Source organism: Mustela lutreola, chromosome 17, assembly GCF_030435805.1.
Source record: "Mustela lutreola isolate mMusLut2 chromosome 17, mMusLut2.pri, whole genome shotgun sequence".
In the NCBI taxonomy this organism is placed as follows: Eukaryota; Metazoa; Chordata; class Mammalia; order Carnivora; family Mustelidae; genus Mustela; species Mustela lutreola.
Window position 1 is genome coordinate 48,695,380 of NC_081306.1, and position 21,272 is coordinate 48,716,651.

At 39.3% G+C, this 21,272-nt stretch overlaps 1 protein-coding gene across 3 annotated transcripts in view; it reads right to left on the reverse strand.

The window, feature by feature from the left end:
- TPST1 (tyrosylprotein sulfotransferase 1) overlaps positions 1–21,272 on the reverse strand; it is a 105,574-nt gene that overhangs the window by 47,811 nt on the left and 36,491 nt on the right. For all 3 annotated transcript variants that reach the window (XM_059155254.1, XM_059155255.1, XM_059155256.1), the window contains one exon: positions 19,823–20,768. In XM_059155254.1, coding sequence (XP_059011237.1) covers positions 19,823–20,667 — 845 coding nt within the window. In that variant the 5' untranslated portion in view covers positions 20,668–20,768. The remainder of the gene's footprint in view (positions 1–19,822; positions 20,769–21,272) is intronic.

Genomic DNA, 21,272 nt, shown 5'->3' on the forward strand with positions numbered 1-21,272 from the left:
GCCAAGGGAACTCCCTGCAACACTTTGCTGGCCTGAGGGAAAGGGCAACATAGGCAGAATGCTACCTATCCCATTTATGCAGTCATCTCTAGTCTCTGCACCCCTCTGGTTCACTGCAGTCCCCTAACTGCACCCCACCATTTTCCCAGAATTTTCCTCATCTGTGATAGTTGACTTTATCATTATTTTGGGGGGAGGGGGAGGGTTGGGATCTCGTAGTCTGCCATCCTGCTAACATTACCCTCCCTCATACTTACCCTTAGTTTTTTAGATATGGTTTGATTCCTTGAGGAACTATTTAAAATAGCTGATTTAAAGTATTTGTCAAAGTACAATATCTAGGCTTCCTCTAAACAGTTCCTATTGATATTTTTCCATTTTTATTTGCATGCCTGTACTTTTTTTGTTGAACACTGGACATTTTGCATATTATACTGTGGCGTTTCTGCAAATCAGATTCTCTCTCTTCCAGAGTTTCCCATGACTGCTACTTATTAAGTAGTTATATGTTTAGAGACTCTTCAAAATCAATTTTGTAAAGTCTGCATTCTTTGTCTATGTATGCATTGATCTATGTTCTGTTAGCTTAGAGGTCAGCTAATGATTGGAGCGTTTACTTTAAATCCCTGGAACCAAAAAATCTCCCAATCATTACAGAGGACTGTTGGTTCAGAGTATACTTTAAACCCTCAGCCAGGCAGTTCACAACTCTGTCTTAGCCTTCACTTCCTGCTTCCACAGACCTTCAAGATGGGCCAGAGATGAGGCCTTAGGGCCCTCTTAGAAGTCTTCCCTAGGCGTGCATATAGTCCTGCCCCAGTATATGGCTTTTAATATTCCCAGGAATATGCTGGGAGTTTTCCAAGCCGTATGGACATCTAATTCTAAGACTTTTTGTCTATTGCTTGACCCAACTATTTTCTATTGTGTCAGGTAGCAGTAATAAAATTATTTGCTTATAAATATATTTTTTTAAGATTTTATTTACTTATTGGACAGACAGAGATCACAAGTAGGCAGAGAGGCAGGCAGAGAGAGAGAGGAAGTAGGCTCCCTGCTAAGCAGAGAGCCTGATGCGGGGCTCGATCCCAGGACCCTGGGACCATGACCTGAACCGAAGACAGAGGCTTTAACTCTCTGAGCCATCCAGGTGCCCCTGCTTATGAATATTTTTGACAAATGCTGCTCTTCCTGCTCCCAGCAGGTTTAGCACTTGGCCAGTTGTGAGTCAGAAGAAATAACGACAAGGGTTTAAAGTCAATCTTCCTGGGAGCCTCCAACCCAGGCAAAACAAATAATTACAAATCTTTGAGCATTAGTCTATTTTCTCAAATACCGAGAACACAGGCTGTTATTTTAGGCTCAGCTGATCTGGGGGATAGGAAATGGGACTAGTGTAAACAGAAATGACATAAAGCTCACTCTTCTTACTGAAATTCAGCCACTTTCCATGAGTAAGTATTTCCCTAAGTTGTTGCAAACCTTTGCTTAATTACCAGAGTTCTGAAAAGTTGATTCTAACAACCTTTGCCAGTTTTTCTGTTGCTTTTACTGGAAGTACTAAATTTCAGATTTCTTGACTCTTCTATTTTTGCTTACGTCATCTCAAAATAAAACTTTAAAAGCTACTTTAAAATGCATCACTCCTAGTTTCCCAATAACTCAATTTATCAAACATTTGCTGATGACAGTTTATATTGTTGTGTGGCTATATGGACAACTAAGAAAACTGTTTCCACTCAAGTAATATGAATTCAATAATATAAGATTTCATGTGAAATTATTAATAATTATGACACTGGAACAGAGTCCAGAAAGCTGTAATTTTAGTAAGTGTCCCAGGTAGTTCTGATATTGTAGTCTGGCTTGGAGAAAAACTGCCTTAGGTTTTCTATGGCTTCTGCATCCTAAGGCAATATACTTTTAAACATAAGCATATGAAGCATACATGTATTACAAAGACTTAGCTATAGAGCTGGGCAGTCGGGACAGGAGAGATGCTAACTGCAAGGCAGGGAGAAGAGGCCACGACGGAGCCTGCCTTTTGCGTCTGTTCATAAGCAGTCTTGATGTTAGTTTTGTCAAGACTCAAAACAAGTCCTGAAGGGTTCCGATCTTATTGCCTCAGAGAAACGTTCCTTCACCTCTATCTAAATTGGCAAACCCACCTCTATCCCAGAATGTATTTTTTCTTTTTTAATTTATTTAGTAAATACAGTATTTCTAGGTATCTTGCAACCTGTGTTTCCTTGTCAGGAAGCTGGTTATACTCTCCCTGTACCAGACCTGCCACTTTGCCTTAAGAAAAGCGACACAGGAAACAGAAAGCCTGCTCTGAGCGGGCTCCTGGGGACTGCTGGAAGGACAAGAGAACAGTGGGAAGGAGACAGCAGTAACACACGTCTATACGGACCTCCTTCCTCCATAATAAAGTCCTGAAAAAGAAAAGACATGCTATAGGTTGAAGAAAAAGCTAAAAAGAGAGGGACTTTAATTTATTTCCCAGTTGGGGTTCTGAGAGGAGACTGCTCTGTAGGATGGATGCCCCTCTTAATAAGCCAGGGAGCCTTACAGGATCAGTATAAAAGATGAGGAATAGAGTATGAATTTACATATCCAGAGTCCCCTGGCTCCCACAAGGCACGTAACCGCATTCAGAGTTTTCTGCATGCCCCAATGAAAAAGAGTAGGGGAGCACAGGATTCTTAGCAGAATTTTATTACTGCAAAATTACCATGAGAAAGGAGCTTGCCCTAGGGGTGCAAAATTACCATGAGAAAGGAGCTTGCCCTAGGGGTGGCAAAGAGATTCCGTAGCTGAGAGCTGTAGGTCTTACTGCCCAAGATCAGGGCTTAAACGAATATGACAGCCAGACCTCTAAAGGTCAGTATGAGCCAACAACTCAGCCACAGTGGAGAGGAGATCATGACTTAATTTGCCACAGAATGCATCCAGGAGGCCAGGAATTACCAATATCCCAGAACGAATAAGGACTCAGAGGAATAAAAGACCACACACAATCACCTAATCTTTGTCAATATATGTCACTTAAGAAAGGTTAAGTGGTTCTCTCTGCATGTATACGTGTAGTAATATATGTAGTGGTAGTGGTAAAAATAACACAAGCTGACATACTTTTATAGCGGTTGTTATGTGCCAAACACTGACCTAAGATTTCTACATACATATTAATTAATATTTCATAATATTTTACAAGCATTTGAGGTAAGCACCAGAAGTATCACCATTTTACAGATGAAGAAACTGAGGCATAAAGAGTTCTGACTCGGGGTGCCTGGGTGGCTCAGTGGGTTAAAGCCCCTGCCTTCGGCTCAGGTCATGATCTCAGGGTCCTAGGATCGAGCCCCGCATCGGGCTCTCTGCTCAAGCAGGGAGTCTGCTTCCTCCTCTCTCTGCCTGCCTCTCTGCCTGATTGTGATCTCTGTCTGTCAAATAAATAAATAAAAATCTTTAAAAAAAAAAAAAAAGGTTCTGACTTGAGGCCCCATAGTAAGGGGTAAAGTCAGGATATGAACTCAAACTGACAACTTATGTATTAGGGGAAAGAAAGTGGATGTATCAAATGTATTTTTTTAATGTATGAAAATGATAAACACCTAATCTAGAATGAGTCTTACAGAGATTTTTCTAGTTCAAAAAAAAAATCCAGGTATTATATGTCTCTGGATCCAGGACAACATAAACAAGTTGAAGAAGGACATAATGGTGTGATTTTGATGTGGGGTCTGGGAGGGAATGATCAAAAAAGAATTCCTGAGGTGTCTGCAGTGCAAAAGGGTTTTTGTTTTTTTTTTAAAGATTTTATTTATTATTTATTTGAGAGAGAGAGGTTGGGGGAATACAGAGGGGGAGGGAGAGGGGAAGCAGACTCCCCACCAAGCAGAGAGCCCAACACAAGGCTCTATCCCAGGACACTGAGATCATGACTTGAGCTGAAGACAGATGCTTAACCAACTGGGCCACCCAGGTGCCCCAAAAGGTAGTTTTATTAAAGCACAGGCACAGGACCTGTAGGCAGAAAGAGCTGCACTGCCATTGTGAGGGGCAACTGATTATATACTTTTAAGTTGGGAAGGGAAGAGATAAAGAAGCTTCTAAAAGAAATTTCATGTTAGAGAAGATTTACAGGATCCTGGAGGTCTGGCTACTGTCAAACAAAGGTTGCTTGCTACTTTTACCAAAGCATTAACTTTAAGACAGTTGGCTGCTGATTATCAAACAACTGTTGCAGGACAAAACTGATAAACTGGGAAATAAGCACATGAATTTATAAATGTTTCATGAACTCAGAGATATAGTGGTGACCAAAGCCTTGAGTTAAAATTGAAGAGCTCTTAACTTTTAAAGGATCACACTAAAGTATCTATAAATAAAATGCTTCAAAATAATTCAGTGGGGCAGGGTGGGCTGGGTGGCTCAGTCAGTTAAGCACCTGCCTTCAGCTCAGGTCCTGATCCCACAGTCCTGGGACGGAGTCCCGAGTTGGGTTCCCTGCTCAGGGGGGAATCTGATTCTCCTCCTTCCTCCCCCGACTTGTGTGCTCTCTCGTTCTCTTTCTCTCTCACTCTCAAATAAATAAATAAAATCTTAAAAAAAAAAAAAAAAAAAATCAGGGGCACCTGGGTGGCTCAGTGGGTTAAAGCTTCTGCCTTCGGCTCAGGTCATGATCTCACCTGTCCTGGGATCAAGCCCTGAGTCAGGGTCTCTGCTCAGTGGGGAGCCTGCTTCCCTTCTTCTCTCTCTGCCTGCCTCTCTGCCTACTTGTGATCTCTGTCTGTTAAATAAATAAATAAATAAATAAAATCTTTATTAAAAAAATTCAGTAGGAAACAATATCTGAAACAATTTTTAAAAACCCTAAAATATGATATAAAATGCTGGACATGCATGAAACACTGGAAATTAGGTATTAAAGAACAATGATGCCTGAGATGAGGAACCAATACGATAAGCCTTTATAATTGTCCCAGCTTACTCCCCGAGAGGTTTATAGGCTGTGGTACAACAGGGGAACCCAGAGAGAGCTTGGTGGATTCCACAAGTTAAGGAAATGGAGCTGAAAGAAAACTTGTGTGGTTAGTTTGAAGGCCAATCAAAGAGGAGAAAAGTGCACAGAAAACTTAGGAGATCTGCTAAGGAGAAAGAACCACCTGAAGTAATAACACAGAACTGTGTCCAGGGCTCACATAGGGCTGGGTCTAATACCTGTTACTACCACGGGGAACAGAATCACCCATAATTCAACAGATACTGGTAGTATTCTTAGGAAATTCCTGACTCTATACTGGGGAATAATTAGGCCTAGATGAAGCACTTCCTCTAACTTACCTAACAAATCATAAAACTAAAACACAAATAGATCAAACTATCCAAATAATTTAATTGCACTGCAGAACAAACCTTAAGAATGCAAAGAAGCAGAAAAATACAACAGATAACTAAGGGGAAAAAACAATAACAAAAAAACCAGTAAAAACTGGCAAAGATACTAGAATAATAACAAATAAACACATTAAAATAATTATTCCGTATTCTCATGGAATTGAGTTATAAAAGTATATAAGACTTGTGTGACACTGTGATTTATAATAAGAGATATACCTTTGGTCTTGACCTCCCATTTCTCCCACAGAGCTCCTAAAACCCTTGGAATGTCTTAAGAATGGAGAGGAATAACATCTGTCCTTATGTTAATAAGCCCATAGGTAAACTAAGGACGGGGCTGGTTGCCAGGGGAACCAACCATGTGATATGAGGGTTGGAACTTTCAATTCCACTTCTTAACCTCCTAGAAGGGGAGAAGGCTTGGAGATAGAGGTCAGTCACCAGTAGCTAATCATTTAATCAATCACACCTATGTCATGAAGCCTCCCCAAAAGCCCAAAAGGAGGAGTTCAGAGAGCTTCCAAGTTGGTGAAGGCACCTACATACCTGCAGGGCGGCACACCTCAAATTCCATAGGGAGAAAAAGCTCCTGTTCTCAAAACCCTTCTAAACCTCACCCTATGTATCTCTACATCTAGGTATTCATTCGTATCCTTTAATATCCTTTGTAATAAAGAATAAGTAAACTGGTATCCCGAGTTTTGTGAGTGGCTCTAGCAAATTAATGGAACCAACAAGGGAACTGCAGGACTCTCCAATTTGCAGCCAGTTGGTGAGAGGCACAGGTGACAACCTAGACTTGTGACTGGCAAGTAGAAGCAGTCTTGTGGGTCCAGTGGGACTGAGCCCTTAACCTGGGAAATATGACACTCTCCAGGTAAATAGTGTCATAACTGAGTTAAATTTGTGCCATATTTCATCAGTGTCCTTTGAGATTGGGAGAACTACTTGGAAGTGTGGAAAAAACACATATAAATAGAACAAGGAAGATATAAAAGACCCAAATCAAATTGGGAATGATGAAAATTCTGAGTTGAAAAAAATACAAGATATTTATGGAAGATTAGATATATTTCGAACGATAAAATGTGAATATAAAAGACAAAGCAATAAAATAATCTGGAACAAAACGCAAAGAGGAAAAGAATTTTTCTAATAAGAAGACGACGTTCAGTTTCTCACTGAGCATGAAAGGAGCTTGGAAGTCGCCCCTCCACCCTAACAAGTAAAAAGCTGAACAAACTGAAAGAACAACATCTTAGATCTATCAAGTAGGTGAGGTCAGAAGGCAAACCCCAAAGTGGGAGACAGACAGGCAGATACCAAGAAGTATGACTTACCAGAGCAGAAACCTCTAGGGAAAGCAGTACTGGGATGGAAAACCTAAACTACAGGGGGAGATGAACCATAAGACACTATGGACTCCAGGAAACCAACTGAGGGATTTAGAAGGGAGGGGGTGAGGGATAGGCGAGCCTGGGGGTGGGGATTAAGGAGGGCATGGATGGCTGGGAGCACTGGGTGTTCTATGCGAACAATGAATCATGGAACATTATATCAAAAACTCAGGATGTACTGTATGGTGACTAACGAAACATAATAAAATATTTATATGTGAATAAAAAAAAGATTCTCTCTCCCTTTCTCTCTTCCCTTCCCCTCACTCCCTCTCTAAAATAAAAATAAAAATAAAATAAAATAATAAAATTTTTAAAAAAAAGGAAAACCTGAACTATAGTTGACAAACTGCTGGAGGCTCAGAGTAGGCGAACCTATGAGTTAAAGATTTGAGGGGCACCCCCAGAGTTTTATCATCTGGAATACAACCAGGTCTCGCTGTAAAAATCAGAGAAAAACCTCCTGCTTCTGTCAGGGATAGGAGAAAAGTAACCATTTTGAAATATGCCAGAGCCTTTGTCCTTAATAAAGGCTGCCCTCAAAAGAAACTAACTGACCAGAGGCTACCTGACCTGAGGGAAGGAAAATACTCCGGTTCAGTCCTCTCCAGTCATCCTGCTTAACCTAGGGACGGGGGCAGGGGAAGGCAACACAACAAGGGTACTTGTGAAGGTCACTGCTGAAGGGCACCAGCTCAAGACAAGACTGAGACCTACTCCTCAGACGACAGAAGGCCTCCTTGGCCCCCAACACCACAGCACCACATCACTGAAGAACTCACCAGAGTTCCTCTCACCCAGTACACACCACGCATGGCTTTCAACAAAAAAATTATAAGGCATACTAAGAGGCAAAAATCAGTTTGAAGGACCGGAAGCATCAGAAGTGGATTCAGATACAGCAGGAATGTTGGAATTACAAGACCAGGAATTCAAACAACTATGATTAATGTGTAAGGGTTCTAATGGGAAAAGTGACAACATGTAAAAACTGAGATACTATACAGCACAGAGATAAAAATTCTAAGAAAGAAGAAATGCTAGGGATCAAAAGCACTGTAACAGGGGTGCCTGGGTGGCTCAGTGGGTTAAGCCGCTGCCTTCAGCTCAGGTCATGATCTCAGGGTCCTGGGATCAAGCCCGCATTAGGCTCTCTGCTCAGCAGGGAGCCTGCTTCCCCCCCCAACCCCACCCCTGCCTCTCTGCCTTCCTTGTGATCTCTGTCAAATAAATAAATAAAATCTTAAAAAAAAAAAAAAAAAACACTATAACAGACATGAAGAAGGCCTCTGATGGACTCTTTAGCAGAGTGAACACAGCTGAGAAAAAATCTCTGAGCTTTGTCAATAGAGGGTATGTCAACAGAAATTTCAAAACTGAAAAAAAAAAAAAAGAGAGAGAGAAAAAAGACGGAAAAGGGGGGTGCCTGGTGACTCAGTGGGTTAAAGCCTTTGCCTTCAGCCTGGGTCATGATTCCAGGGTCCTGGGATCAAGCCCCAAAGCGGGCTCTCTGCTCAGCGGGAAGCCTGCTTCCCCCTCTCTGTCTGCTTCTCTGCCTACTTGTGATCTCTCTCTGTCAAATAAAAAAAAAAAAAAAGACGACGACAGAGGAAAAAAATCTTGCCTATACAGGAGCAAAGATAAAAATTACCTCCAGCTTCTCTTCAGAAACCAAGCAAACAATCAAAGTGGAGTGCAATATTTAAAGCCTTGACGGGGTGGGGGGGGGCACCTCACATACTTATAATTCTGTATACTGTGAAACTGTTCCTCAAAAGTAAAGGGGAAATAAAGACTGTCACAGACAAACATTAAGGGAATTTGTTGCCAGTGGACCTACCTTGCAAGGAATTTAAGAGTTCTTTAGAACTGGGCAGAAACTTGGGATCTACATAAAGAAAGGAAAAGCATTAGAGAAGTAATAAGTGAAGGTAAATTCAAAACTTTCACTTTTCTTATTCTTAACGGCTCTACTAGAGTTTGTTAAAATAATAATAGCAATAAGGAATTTTAGTATGAATACTTATGTATAAGTGAAATGAATCAAACCAATGATACAAAGGACAGAGAATAAATAGAAATATTTTGTTATAATAAGGTACTTGCACTACCCAACAAGTGGTATAGTGTTACCTGCAGACGAAAAGGCAACCACAAAAAAATTATTTTTTTTAGTATAATTCATATGCTAAGAAAGGAAAGAAAATTGAATCATGTAAGAGGCTCAGTCAAAACTATAAATGGCGGGGCGCCTGGGTGGCTCAGTGGGTTAGGCCGCTGCCTTCGGCTCAGGTCATGATCTCAGCGTCCTGGGATCGAGTCCCGCATCGGGCTCTCTGCTCAGCAGGGAGCCTGCTTCCCTTCCTCTCTCTCTACCTGCCTCTCTGTCTACTTGTGATTTCTCTCTGTCAAATAAATAAATAAAATCTTTAAAAAAAAAAAAAAAAACTATAAATGGCAAAAAGAGTGACCAAAAAAAAAACCAGGAACAAAGAACAAAGCGATGAATAAAAACAAGTAATAATTATAGTAGATATTAATCCAACTATATCAGAAACATTCTGAACATCAATGGTCTAAATGTACCAATTAAAGGCAAGTTATTGTGAGAGTGGATCAAATACAAGATCCAACTATATGTTTGCTTCAAGAAACCCATTTTAAATATAAAGACACATATAGATTAAAGGTAATCTATACAAATAGATTAAAGATAATCAGGTGGATAAAGATATAACATGTTAACACCAATCAAAGGTAGAGTAGCTGTATTCTTTTTTTTTTTTTTTTTTTTTTTTTTTTTAAGATTTTATTTATTTGTCAGAGAGAGAGAGAGAGAGAGAGAGAGCAAGAGCGAGCACAGGCAAAGAGGCAGGCAGAGTCAGAGGGAGAAGCAGGCTCCCTGCGGAGCAAGGAGCCCGATGTGGGACTCGATCCCAGGACGCTGGGATCATGACCTGAGCCGAAGGCAGCTGCTTAACCAACTGAGCCACCCAGGCGTCCCGAGTAGCTGTATTCTTGATAATGGGATCAATTATTCAAGAAGACCTAATAATCCTTAATGTGTAGGCACCTAACAACAAAGAGTCAAAAGACATGAGGCAACAAAGGTCTGAATTTCTAGGAGAAACAGATAAGTCCATTATTATAGTTGAAGAATTTAACACACCTCTATCAGAAATGGGCAGATCCTACAGGCAGAAAATCAGCAAGGATGTAGCTGAACTCAACAACATCATCAACCAACTGGATATAACAGACATTATCGTTTCTCTCCACAACAGCAGAATACACATACCTATCTTAGGTTCACATGGAACCTACACCAAGATAGATCACATTCAGGCCATAAAAACAAATTTGAAGAACAGAGGTTATACAATGTATTCTTTTTTTTTTTTTTTAGATTTTATTTATTTATTGGACAGAGAGAGATCACAAGTAGGCAAAGAGGCAGGCAGAGAGAGAGGAGGAAGCAGGTTCCCTGCTGTGCAGAGAGCCCGATGCGGGACTCGATCCCAGGACCCTGAGATCACGACCTGAGCCGAAGACAGAAGCTTAACCCACTAAGCCACCCAGGCTCCCCTATCCAATGTATTCTTGTAAACTCCAGTGGAATTAAACTAGAAATCAATAAGAGAAACATAGCTCGTAAAACTCGAAATACTTCAAGATTAAACAACACATTTCTAAATAATATGTGGATCAAAGAATAATTTTAAATATTTTAAACTAAATAAAAATGAAAATACAACTTATCAAAATATGTGCAATGCAGTGAAAACAGTGCTTACAAGGAAGTTTACACCATTAAGTGCATATTTCAAAAAAGAAGGAGCAAAAGAAAAGAAAAGGAGCAAAAGAAGTAACAATTAGAACAGAATTCAATGAAGTTAAAAACAAGGTATCAGGGGCGCCTGGGTGGCTCAGTGGGTTAAAGCCTCTGCCTTCATTCAGCTCGGGTCATGATCCCAGGGTCCCGGGATCGGGCTCTCTGCTCAGTGGGGCGCCTGCTTCTACCTCTCTCTCTGCCTGCCTCTGTGCCTATCTGTGATCTTTGTCTGTCAAATAAATAAATAAAATCTTAAAACAAACAAACAAAACAAGGTATCAATAGAGAAAATAAAAGCCAAAACCTGGTTCTTTGAGAAAAATCAACAGAATTGATATAATTCAGTGCTTAAAAAAAAAAAAGCTGTCAAGCCACGAAATTTAAATGCGTATTACCAAGTGAAAATAGCCAATCTGAAAAGGCTACATATTGTATGACTTTAACTGTATGACATTCTGGAAAAGGCAAAACTATGGAGACAGTAAAAAGACCAGTTGTTGCCAGGAGTTGGGAGCAGAGAGGGACAAAAAGGTGAACCACAGAGGATTTTCAGGGCAGTGAAACTATTCTGTCTATAACTGTAATGGTGGATACCTGACAGTGCACATTTGCCAAAACCTACAGAACGAACACCACCACCAAGAGTGAACCCTACTATAAAATACGGACTTTGCATGAAAATGATGTATCACTGTTCGTTCGTTAACTATATAAATGTACCAGTTTGGTTCGGGATTTTGATAGTGGAAGAAGTTTTGCATATGTGGGGGCCAAGAATATATGGAAACTCCCTATACTTTCTGCTCAATTTTACAGTGAACCTAAAATTGCTCTAGGGGTGTCCAGGTAGCTCAGTCAGTTAAGCATCTGACTCTCGGTTTTAGCTCAGGGTCCTGGGACTGAGCCCCGCATCCGGCTCTCTGCTCAGCAGGGAGTCTGCTTCTTCCTCTCCCTCTCTGCCTGCTCATTCTCTCATTCTCACTCTCTCTCTCAAATAAATAAATAAAATCTTAAAAAAAGACAAGCTACTAAGAGAAGCGGTTTGTAACATACATATCAGATAAAGTCTAGCAAAAAGAAAATGACAAAACTTACGCATTAGAAAATGGGCAAAAGTCACAAACAGGCATTTCACAAGAGAACCACAAATGGCCACTGAAAACATAAGGTGCTCTTCCAGGGACGTAAGGATGGTTCAATATCCTCAAATCAATCAATGTAATACACTGCGTTAACAAGAGAACAGATAAAAACCATATGATAATTTCAATAGATGCAGAAAAAGCATTTCACAAAGTACAACATACATTCCTGATAAAAAAACATTCAACAAATTAGGCTTAGAAGGAACAAATCTCAACATAATAAAGTCCTGAAATGAAAAACAACAACAACAAAACAAAACCACCACCGCTAACATTACACTCGATGGTGAAAACAGAACTTTTCCCCTAAAATCAGAAATAAGTCAAGGATGTCCATTCTTACCACTTTTATTCAACATAGTACTGGAAGTCCTAGCCACAGGAATCAGACAACAAAAAGAAATAAAAGACATACAAACTGGTAAGAAAGAAAGAAAGAAAACTTTCACTATTTGCAAATGACACGATACTACATACCGAAAACCCTAAAGACTCCACCAAAAAAAACACTAAAACTGATTAATGAATTCAGTAAGGTTGCAGGATAAAGAAACAATTTACAGAAATCCATTGCATTTCCTAACACTAATAATGAAGTAGCAGAAAGAAAAAAAAAAATCCCATTTACAATTGCACCCAAAATAATAAAATACCTAGGAATAAACTTAACCAAGGAGGTGAAGGACCTATATTCTGAAAACTATAAAACACTAATATAACAAATTAAAGTTGACACAAAGAAATGGTAATATAATTCATGCACATGGCCTGGAAGAACAATACTGTTAAAACGGCTGTATTACCCAAAGCAATCTATAGATTTAATGCAATCCCGATCAAAACACCAATAGCATTTTTCATAGAACTAGAATAAACAATCCTAAAATTTGTATGGAAATCAGAAAAGACCCTGCATAGCCAAAGCAACCTTGGAAAGAAAAGCGAAGCTGGAGGCATCACAGCTCTACACTTTCCGTTACATTACAAAGCTGTAGTGATCAAAACAGTATGGTAATAACACAGAAATAGATACATAGATCAATGGAACAGAATAGAGCCCAGAAATAAACCCACAATTCTAAGGTCAGTTCATCTTCAACAAAGCAGGAAAGAATATGCAATGGGAAAAAGATAATCTCTTCAACAAATGATGCTGGACAAACTGGGCTGCTATCTGCAAAAGAATAAAACTGGACCATTTTCTCATATCATACATGAAAATAAACTCAAAATGGATTAAAGGCCTAAATATAAGACCCGAAACCACAAAAATCCTAGAAAAGAGCATACCTGACATCAGCTATAGCAATGTTTTTCTAGATGTGTCTCCTGAGGCAAGAAAATAAAAGCAAAACTAAACTACTGGCACTACATCAAAATGAAAAGCTCCTGCACAGCAAAAGAAATAATCAACAAACTGAAAGGCAACCTACAGAATGGGAGAAGATATTTGCAAATGACAAATCTGGGAAAGGGTTAGTATCCAAAATACGTAAAGAACTAATAAAATTCAACACCAAAACCCACAAATAATCCAATCAAAATCTGGGCAAAGGCATGAACAGATATTTCTCCAAAGAAGACATACAGATGGCCAACAGACATATGAAAAAATGCTCGGCATCAGTCATCATCAAGGAAATGCAAATCAAAACCACAATGAGATATCACCTCACAGCTGCCAGAATGGCTAAAATAAAAAACACTAGAAACAACAAGTGTTGGAAAGGATACAAAGAAAAAGGAACCCTCATGCACTATCTGAAGGACTGTCTTCTTGTTTACACATCTGGACTTGGCTTTTTGCCTGCCTGGAACATACAAGCTGTTGGTTCTTTTTTAGGGAATCTTTAGTAGGAGTGACTGGATTTTGGGAAGTTAATATCCTTTACCCTCTTTGGGGCCCTTACACCTGAGCGGGGTTATTCAATACTGCCAGAAATATTTATAATTAAAATTCTTTACCCAGAGGGAAAGAAACCAATTGAGGATAATCTAGCTGGATAAGTGGATCAATGTATGAAATCATTTAAGTTACACCCCAATTCTTTGAGGAACTGAAAGCAACTGTCCTAATCTGGCAAATTGTTTGCAAAACAAAATCAGCTCCAGAGGCAATTCAAAATTCACCTATCTCTTCACCAATCCCCAAACTCCTTTATCTCAAACAGCTTGTAAATTATTGGCCTTAGGAAAGCAAAAGTCCATCTTGGAGAAACTTCTATTCTTTCAGTCCCTTGGAGTCAGAAACACAGCCCAGTATCACTGACTCCCAAGGAAGAAAGAAAGGGGAAAGGACTTTTTAAAATGCAAACTGCTGGGGACCCCTGGGTGGCTCAGTTGGTTAAAATGCAAACTGCTGGAAGGGCTCGGGGCGCTGGCAGTCTCGTAGGATTAATTCCAGAGACAAAAACCTTGCAGATTTCTTGGAATCCCATCAATACACAACCTTCCTCTGGTCCCCTGTTACTTTACAGAAGTACAAGCTACTCTAAGCCTCTAAGGTCTTACGATCAAGTCTATCAACAGGCCGAAGAAGTCTATCGGGATCCCAATCCAAAGGTCACAGTTTAGAACTGGTGATTGGGCATGTTGGAAACAGGAGAGAAAAACAGCTCAGCCCCACCTGGAAGGAACATTACCAACTGCTCCCGGCCACCGACACTGTCTGCAAAATTAGAAGGTGGTAAGCCTTGAGTCCGCATCACCCAGCTAAAGGCTCCACAAGACACCGAGCCCAATACAGACACTGCAGACCTTCAAATCAAATCACGAGGAAGAGCAGTATCCATGGTCAAGACAGACTTCCACTCGAGACGACGCATCAGGGCTGCCTACTTTAACAGATCCTGAAATCTTTCTTCTTTTCCTTTCCTTTACTCTGCCATTGGCCTAGAAAGATAAAGTCTTCATCTTTCTCTCTCAGGCCACTGATACAGGTGTCAACCTCTGGAATTTAGGACGACCTTTTATTTCAGGCTAGAAGAAAATCTAACTATGGTCCTAACTTTCTAGAAGCAAAATAAGGCACCTTATTGGTCAACTCCCCTGAATTTACATCATGAGTTAAAAGGACCTACTAGGAGGCTTGCAGGATTCAAAATTCACTCCTTTTGGCAGGTCCTTACTTCCTCTGTTAGGGTTAGGGTGGGCCTCTGTAAAACTGACAGGGAGGGAAAACCCCATAAAGAGGTGGGTTGCAGTTGTATGATAGCAAAGAGGCTCAGACCAAGGACTGTCCTTGAGGAATTATTTGAATGTAAGAAATGAACAAATAAAAAACTTGGTTCTTGTTCCTAAAAGATTAAAAAAAAAAGTCTTAATACCCCATCTAACTGCAGCTTCACATCCACTGAAATGTTAACCTTTAATCACTCTACATGGGAACTTCCTGGTCAGCACTAGCAAATTTACTGTTAGACTCCAGCTATTCCCCTTAGGAGGGCAATCTTGCCTAAAACAATGGTTTCTTTCCGAATAATTTCATTTTTCCCACTGTCTCTTTATCTTTAAAAGCCTTCCCTTTTCTGTAAACTTTTGGGGCTCCCCCACTTGCTAAATGGGCTACGCATGATTCATGAATTAATAAAGCCAATTAGTTCTTTAAAATTTACTGAGTTTATTTTTATTTAATACTATCTCTGTTCTGGATCTGATTTCTAGTTTTCTCTCTGCTTTACTTACTAGAAGTTTCAGAGTGTCAATTATTGTATTATATAGTATATTATATTGTATAGTACCAAATATTGTACTATTTTTTTCTCTTGTACTGCTACTGTATTTTTCCTTCTAACCTCTTTGTGCTTAACAGTTCTACACCTTTTTTTCTGCCCAAAGGGCAGAGAACTTCTCTCTGAATTGTAGTTATGATTCTTACACCTGCTTCTGTTTAAGGCTTATCTTTATAGTGTTTTCTGACTTTGCTCTTTTCACCTAGTAAATCTGTTTACTGATCCTAGGTTACTTGTTTATTTTAGTCGACCTTAAGTATACCTTGGTGCACTTTTCTGTTATTGTTACTGATGATTTTTATTTGTTCCAGGTAATTTCATAGTATCTGAAAGAGTTTAAAAGCAGGAACAATGCTGTATACACTAGTAATTTCCTGAATGTTCCCAGATGGAAATGACTGAAATTCCACAAATATTCCACAATTCATGAGTCGAAGTTAATGTAAATAGCCTCAAACTTTATTCCATTTCCTACTCCAATTATCTGAGAAGCAGGCAGGCAGTAGATACCATTCCGTCATTAGCAAAATCCTACTACATATTCAATCACTTGGAGAATTCTACTAGAACCCACCTAATTGCATGTTATTTTCCTTAAAATGTACTCCTCCTTACCTTTCTGTATAAACATTTCTTGAAAGATAAAGGCAAAAAGACATTTAGAAATGCTTCAATTTTTTTTCTACTCAACTAGTTTGGAAGAAATAAAGAGATCAGTGAACTCTGTATCATTTTTGGAGCCATAGTAATCAAGACTACAGCTCAATTTAATATAATGTTGAACAGTATGGGTAAATAATTTGTTAAAACAGAACACCGTATTCAAAGCATCAAAGGTACAACATCAATCACTGGAGAAACTATTCTACTACTTTGCCTTGAAATGACTGTCTAAAAACATCAAGGATTAATAGTGTACCTAAAATTCTATAGCTGTATCTTAATGCAGACCTACACTTTAGCCAGCTAAAGCAATCTGCTTCTATCTCTTCCCCACTCATTAAAACCTTTGATTTTATTTTCAGTTTTTTTTTTTTAAAAGCTTAACTTATACACAGTAGTCTCTAATGAAGATTCCCTAAACCACCCCAGAATGAAAGAATGTTTTCTTCCACCAAATTCTTTCATAGAGAAACTCTCACATATATTAGCAAGTGATTAACTTATGTTCCTACTCTAACTGGAACTGACCAGGAAGGCGAGATGTACCTCTCTGACTGAAAATAACTGGAAATTCCTAAGCAAAGCAAAAAAAGCATTGCTTTTTTAGTTAACACAATAGGGGAGGTAGAACTGTGAAAGTTTTCCTTACCACTGTCTTCAATAATTTCTGCATATGTTCCTGGGTCATCTGGTAGTATCTTCAAGCCTTCAAAACTGCCTAAATATTTTTAGTACTTCAGGACTAAATAATACCACAATAAGTATTAAAATACTTATTTTAAACAATTTTTCCAGAAAAAAAATATTTATAGGAAAGAACCCAAATGTTATTTTGTTTTGTTTTTAGGTTTAAAAAATACTTGCGGGGCGCCTGGGTGGCTCAGTGGGTTAAGCCGCTGCCTTCGGCTCAGGTCATGATCTCAGGGTCCTGGGATTGAGTCCCGGCATCGGGCTCTCTGCTCAGCAGGGAGCCTGCTTCCTTCTCTCTCTCTCTCTGCCTGCCTCTCAGTGTACTTGTAATTTCTCTCTGTCAAATAAATAAATAAAATCTTTAAAAAAAAAAATACTTGTACCGGTCCTAAAATTAAAAGGACTCAGAATACTAAGTGTTGGCAAAGCTGCAAAGCAACTAGAACACATTTCTGTAAAATATAGCCGTACGTGAATGGTACAGATCGTGTGGAAAACAAGTATCTGTTAAGGACATCTAAATATGGAGATATAGAGATGTCTTATGATCCAGCGATTCTACTCACTGGCATATACCCAAGAGAAATTAATGCTCCGTTCACTAATAGTAATGGACAGGAATGATCTTAGCCACTTTACCCATAATAGTCCCAAACTGGAAACATCAAATGTCCAGCAATGTACCAATGGATAAACTGTTATATTTATATACTAGAATATTACATAGTAATGAAAAAGAATCAACAGCTGCTCTTTACAAGGTTATGGGTAAATCTAAGGTTAAATGGAAGTAGCCAGGCAAAAAATAATGAATAAGCATGCTTGCATTACATGAAGTTCAAAAACAAGCAAGACTATTTCTGAACTTCACACATAACATCAGAGCCCCTTGGTGACAGAGGTCAGAACAGTGGTTTCTTTTGGGCTGAGGAAGATGTTAACCAAGAGAGGGATAAAGGAGCCTCCCGAGCACTGGTAATTTTCTATATATTTATACAGATGGTGATTATACAGGTGTATACAGATGTAAACACATATCAAATTGTACACTGAATATCTGTGCATTTACTTATAGGTATGCCTTAATTTAAAAATAACTCATATGATACCAAGAATCTTGGAATAAACATTGCAAGGTCTAGTCATGGCTCTGCCAGGTGTGATTCTTGACAAGGTGCAAAACCTCAGTGGCTCTCCATGCCTCAAACTGAATGCTAAGTAAGGTCTCTTCCCCTTCTAAAATCCATTTATTTGTAGTTTCTATAGAATTTCCTCAGTCTCCATGTTTGCCTTAAACATAGTAATTATATATGTAAAATAATCTTTTCCTTATTTCCACTGAAATCTACCTTGAGCATATCTCCTTAATCCCTACTTGGACAGACTGGGAGTGGGTGTGGGGATGTCTATCAGGCTTATTTTAAACCACTAGAAGGAAACAGCATCAGAATATCTGGGCCATGGGGTGCCTGGGTGGCTCAGTGGGTTAAAGCCTCTGCCTTCAGCTCAGGTCATGATCCCGGGGTCCTGGGATCGAGCCCCGCATCGGGCTCTCTGCTCAGCAGGGAATCTGCTTCCCCTTCTCTCTCTTTGCCTGCCTCTCTGCCTACTTGTGATCTCTGTCAAATAAATAAAATCTTTAAAAAAAAAAAAAAAAAAAGAATATCTGGGCCAAAATTCAAGCACATAAAGTGAAATGCTTACCTAGGAATACAGGTGATTAGAAATTAGTTACGGTCTATTATCTGGAAAGAACAATAAACTATGATGACAGTAGCTAGGAATATAATTTCCTTTGAATCAATAAAAATAACCTCGAACCATTAGAGTGATAATACCTAATAATTTATAACCAATACCCCATAAGCTAAGTGCAGAAACGCAGCTGTTCCTTTCAAATCATCTAGATCAGGAATTAATACTCCGGGCACAAGTGCTACACACTGAAAAAAGGAATCAAGAAGACATTCCTTGGTAGGAGGAAGCAGGGTACCTAGGGGAGAAGTACACTGTTTTATCTTTTCTTTCTTTTTTTTAAACAGCAGGTACCTGTTTATTACCTTTATAAATGGAAAAAAATAAAACTTACTTACACCCAACTTTTCCCCATAAGGAGATGCTACCTGAATTAAGTAGTTTCATTTTATATCCTTATTCTGGGTACATATGTCATCAAATCACAATGTCAGATCAAGTCAGAGCACCCCAGTCACCACTTCATAAGAAAGGGGAAAATGCAATGGTTTTAGAAGTATTTGAATCTAAGGAACTTCCCATACAAATGGATTATGGATTAAGCTTCCAACCTGTGGGGTTCTCTACCTCTACGTAAAAATCAATACCCTTCAGATGACAAAAGAATTACTACATGTTATGAAATGCCATGGAAAACAGCACTAGCCCACTGAGACCAAGGCATGGATTCTAATTCTGGTCTTTCCACCTCAATTTGAGTGAATCATTTTTACTTTCTGATTCACTTTTCCAACCTGTAAAGCGAAGGGACTGGGTTAGATCATCTTAGCCTTTATTTTTCTCTATTACTAAAAATCCCTAAATGCTTAGAATTCACCACTTGCTTACCAACATGTGAGAAGCTTCTCATGTTAATCTACACAAAAAGCCAACTATCTTTATTAATAAGAGTATCTAGAAATTAGAAATCAGGAGTCACTAAAATTGAATGATGGACATTAAGGCCTAAGGTCTGTGAAAAAGTCCTTTAACTGCTATAAATTGGGTTTGCTTCCATCAAAAAAATAAAAAGGACCATAATTCTAAATATACAGATGAATTAAATAAATGAAAAGGTCTATAATGAGCTAGCTAGAGAATTTTTTTTAAAACTCACTGATGAAGTTGTATCTATTCCAAAAGAGAGCTGGAGTTTACACACATACACACACCCCTTTATTGCCTGAATATAGGGTAATAAAAATAATAATGACATCTACTCACTTTGACAGAGATACTCCTCCAGCCTTCCCAATCATCTCCTCATGATGTAACACTGAGTGGTTCCATGGAATCTGAAGGAACTTTAAGAGTGTTCTCATCCACCGTTCAGGATGCAAGACAAGTTGTTCATAGTGAACTAACATGCATTTTTTATAGCCAACTTCCATACACTGGTTATACATGGTCTCTATGGCACGATTCCATTTGGTCAAACAGTCTCTGTAACTGTTCAGGTCAAACCCAGCTATGGTAACTTTCCGAGAAATCATTGAATGTACTGATGCCCGGCCATCTCGGACCATCAGGAGAAATTTGGCATTGGGGAATAACCTAGCAAGGTAAGTTAAAGATTTCAGGGCAAAGGGATCTTTATTACATAAATAAGGAGCTGGTTCTCCGTGCTTAACAATAATTTCTAGTAGGAAGGCTTGCATGGCAGAATCCAGCACTTCATCAGTGACACCAGCCTCATCCAAGCGTATTTTCTCTTTACTTGACCGCGACCACATCTGCTTCAGGGCCAGGATTCGGGGAATCACCCTGGTTTCCTCTCCACAGCGAATATCAGGGTGTGCATCTAGCATGGCCCTCATGAGTGTGGTTCCACTCCGAGGCACACCTCCAATAAATATTAAAGGCATATCTTTGTGATAGGCAAAGGTTTTATTGGCTTTGACATCCAGGCCAGTTCGCACAGTGGTCTTTATGCTCTCCAATTTGAGGGGCTGGCTACGTTCTTCTATTCGGTGATGGCATTCCATGGCATGTTGGCCCAAGTAAAACACAGTCACAGAACTAATCACCAGACATGCCAATAGTAAGTTCTGCTTCAGTTTTCCAACCATCTTGATGTGGTTATCTTGTTATTAAACAGATAGTCTGCTCAAAATAATTTTCAGAAAATGTTCAGGCCATGGAGATTCTGTTGCAGAAAGCAGATGAACATCTAATGGGAAAAGGAAAAAGTTATTTTATCATCACATTAAGACTGTTTACCAAAAAAAAGAAATTGTTTACAACTTAGTCATCAGTGATCACCATTACATTTTAGCTAGAAAGAAGCTGAAGCAGTCTTAAATACTGTGATATTCTTGGAACATAAGTATACACAAATGCAAGCAAAAAGAAATCATTTCTAATCAGAGACAGCTTTTCTTAATGTAACAATTCTGAAGCTGGGCTGCCTGGGTGGCTCAGTGGGTTAAAGCCTCTGCCTTCAGCTCAGGTCATGATCTCAGGGTTCTGGGATCGAGCCCCGCATTGGGCTCTCTGCTCAGCAGGGAGCCTGCTTCCCTTCCTCTCTCTTTGCCTGCCTCTCTGCCTACTTGTGATCTGTCTGTCAAATAAATAAATAAAATCTTAAAAAAAAAAACAAAACCATACAATTCTGAAGCTAGGTACCTTACAGAGAATGGCAAAATAAAACTATTTCTATCAGTGAATCATGCAA